General features: G+C 45.9%; 1 protein-coding gene across 1 annotated transcript in view; it reads left to right on the top strand.

Moving 5' to 3' along the window:
• MRPS18B (mitochondrial ribosomal protein S18B) overlaps positions 1-3601 on the top strand; it is a 7373-nt gene extending 3772 nt beyond the window's left edge. The window contains exons 5-7 of the mRNA XM_017510495.1: positions 696-762; positions 2365-2424; positions 3009-3601. Of these exons, the coding sequence (XP_017365984.1) occupies positions 696-762; positions 2365-2424; positions 3009-3304 (423 nt within the window). The 3' untranslated portion in view covers positions 3305-3601. The remainder of the gene's footprint in view (positions 1-695; positions 763-2364; positions 2425-3008) is intronic.

Below are 3601 nucleotides of genomic sequence, written 5' to 3'. Positions count from 1 at the left end.
AAAAAAAAAAAAAAAAAACTGAGCATGCTATTGGATGCATTAGTTATTTATACACACACATTACAATATCATTTTCTGGGTGATTTCTGGTACTTCCAATGACCAGCCCCAGTTTTTCACCTGAAGGCTGACTTCAGAACTTAACCTCCGCAGGCCGGGCACAGTCGCTCATGCCTGTAATCCCAACACTTTGGGAGGCTGAGGCGGGTGGAGCACGAGGTCAGGAGTTCAAGAACAGCCTGGCTAAAATGGTGAAATCCTCTCTACTAAAAATACAAAAAATTAGCTGGGCATGGTGGCGGGCGCTTGTAATCCCAGCTACTCAGGAGTCTGAGGCAGAGAATTGCTTGAACCCGGGAGGCAGAGGTTGCAATTGGCCAACATTGTGCCACTGCACTCCAGTGTGGTGACAGAGCAAGACTCCAAAAAAAAAAAAAAAAAAAAAAGAAAAGAACTTAACCTCTGCATAAGAAACTTCTTGGAAGCACAGTGACAGAATATGGGATGTTCAAGGATGGATTCAGTGAATTGATGAAGCCAAACTGAGACATGAAGGAAGATAGCATCTGGAGAGCTGTGGAGGGGTGAAGGTTGTCCATGTGGGTGTGTAGGGATTTTGTGCTTTCAGTGTCCAAAGGTTTTTCTGCTCTCCCTGCCTCTTTCCTCATGTTTTTCTCTACCACTCTCCCCCACAGAACGTGAAGCTCTTGGAACAGTTTGTCTGCGCCCATACGGGTATCATCTTCCATGCTCCATACACAGGTTAGCCCATCATCCCTGCACCATCAGGGTGCTTTTCCTTGCGGCATGCCTTATTTATGCAATTGGTCAATAGGTATTTGTTCAATGGCTCTTACTTATAGCCTAAAAGGTCTGGCTGAACCTTTTAGAAATCTTGGCTTAGTGGGGGCTAAAGCAATTAAGTGTGGACAAAAGAAAAAGACAAGTACAGCTGGGTGTGGAGGCACATGCCTATAATCCTAGCACTTTGGGAGGCCAAAGTGGGTGGATCACCTGAGGTTGGGAGTTCGAGACCAGCCTGACCAACATGGAGAAGGGACAGGGGACAATGGAATGTCAGAAGAGAAATGTTCTTCCTCCCCATCTCTACTAAAAATACAAAATTAGCCAGGTGTGGTAGCACATGCCTGTAATCCCAGCTACTCACGAGGCTGAGGCAGGAGAATCACTTGAACCCAGGAAGCGGAGGTTGCAGTGAGCCAAGGTCTTGCCATTGCACTCTAGCCTGGGTAACAAGAGTGAAACTCCATTTAAAAAAAAAAGACAAGTACTTCTGTAAGCAGACTATCTAAATTTATTTCTTAAATGATGAATGGTGATTAATTCCTTTCTATAGGGTCTTTTTACTTTTACAAAAGATTTTCACAAATTGTCACATAAGTTATTTTATATCATTGTCAATTCAATTAGATTTCCAAACTTGGAATCATAAATTTAACAATTCAGCATATCTATTCCCTAACTATAGCCATAGAGAAATCTGGCCCACTGCCATGTTCATTTGTTTTTTATTGTCTACGGTTGCTCCCAGGCTACAGTGGCAGAGTTGAGTAGCTGAGACAGAGACCACAGGACCTGCAGAGTTTAAAATATTTACTATATGACACTAGACAGAACTGCAGCCTTCACTTCCTGGGTTCAAGCAATTTTCCTGCCTCAGCTTCCTGAGTAGCTGGGATTATAGGCATGCACCACTGTGCCTGGCTAATTTTTTGTGTGTTTTTAGTAGAGACAAGTTTTCACCATTTTGGCCAGTCTGGTCTTGAACTCCTGACCTCAAGTGATCCTCCTGCCTCAGTTCCCCAAAATGATGGGATTATAGGCATAAGACACTGCACCTGGCCTTGCAGAGAATAATCTCCTTAAACCACCATTATTGGGGGTGGCAGTACAATCAGTGTTCAGTTTGTCAGAGTTTCTTAGAGTCAAGCTGTTAAAGACGGAAGGGACTATTATTGTTACTTTCTCAGATTGCTTTCCCCAACTCTAAAATCTCTTCTCCCTTTATTGAATCTTTCTCTGTGGATTGTTTAACTCAACCCTCTAATTAACCATACTTGCTCTTTAAATTGTGTTTTGCTCCCTGTCTTGGAGGCTTTACCATTAAATAGCTTCTCTATAGTGGCTAGACCCTCCTAAATATTTATCCCAGCTCTCCCAGAGATAGGGGAGATTCTTTCCATTGGGCAGATGGGGAAACTGAGTTCCATGGAGGGGTCAGGTGAAAGGGGTCATTAGGTAAAGCCAAGCCTTCCAAATATAGCCCTCTGTCACCATATGGAAGCAGTTGTGTTCTGTTATTACTGTGCCTTAAAGAACAAGTTATCCTTTTTCTCCCCACAGGAGTCTGCATGAGGCAGCACAAGAGGTTGACCCAGGCCATCCAGAAAGCCAGGGATGTTGGTGAGCATGAGATGGGGCACATGGCAGTTTTGTTAGGTATAAGGAAGAGGACTTAGGGCTGGAGGATGGATATAAATGCTCACACCTGTTCAAGATGGTAGCACTCAGCATGTTCCTCCTGAGTCTCTTCCGACATTCCATTGTCCCCTGTCCATTCTCCCAAGTCTCTTACTTTATCATTTCCCTGTCTTCTTGTTCTTTGTTTTTCCATTCCTTTCCCTTCTATTTTACAACTGCTGGTCTCAATGCCACAGCAAGATTATAGAAAGATCTTTATATAAATGTCTGGCCCTGGACTACATGGTACTGTTGCATGAGTTAATAAAAGGTGTACCCCTCTGCTGGAGCAGATGCAACTTCATAGTCCTGGTGCAGGATTGCACAGCTTTGTAAGCAAGAGCCCAGGCAGTATGTCAGCCCACACTTGCCCTCTGGTCCAGTTACCTGTTAGCATTATACAACATGCATAAATATACCCAGTGGTTCTGACTGTTCCCTCCCTTTATAATCCTTTTTCTTACTTCTTAATCTAAACCACCCTCCTCATTCCCCTCTTAACTTTCTTTTCTTTTCTAATCCCTTAGGTCTGCTCAGTTACCACATCCCCCAGGTTGAACCCCGGGACCTTGACTTCAGTACCTCTCATGGGGCTGTGAGTGCTACTCCGCCAGCCCCCACCCTGATCTCAGGCGAGCCCTGGTACCCGTGGTACAACTGGAAACAGCCACCAGAGAGAGAACTGTCTCGCCTTCGCCGGCTCTACCAGGGTCATCTCCGAGAAGAGAGTGGCCCCCCACCTGAGTCAATGCCCAAGGTGCCCCCTACAGCACCAGCAGAAGCCTCCTCCACTGGGCAGACAGGCCCCCAGAATGCTCTGTAGGAGCCATAGACTGGGAAGAGAGGCCTGGCATGGTGGCTCATGCCTGTAATTCCAGCACTTTGGGAAGCCAAGGTGGGCAGATCACTTGAGTCCAGGAGTTTGAAACCAGCCTGTGCACCATGGTGAAACCCTATCTCTACCAAAAAATACAAAAATTAGCTGGGTATGGTGGCGCACACCTGTAGTCCCAGCTATTGGGGAGGCTAAGGTGGGAGGATTGCTTCAGCCCAGGAGGCGGAGGTTTTAATTGCCCCCCTGTGCTCCAGCCTGGGTGACAGAGCCAGACCCTGTCTCAAA

Source organism: Cebus imitator, unplaced genomic scaffold (assembly GCF_001604975.1).
Source record: "Cebus imitator isolate Cc_AM_T3 unplaced genomic scaffold, Cebus_imitator-1.0 Scaffold440, whole genome shotgun sequence".
NCBI lineage: Eukaryota > Metazoa > Chordata > Mammalia > Primates > Cebidae > Cebus > Cebus imitator.
The sequence above is the reverse complement of the archived record's forward strand: the minus strand, read 5'-3'. Positions and strand labels throughout refer to the sequence as shown.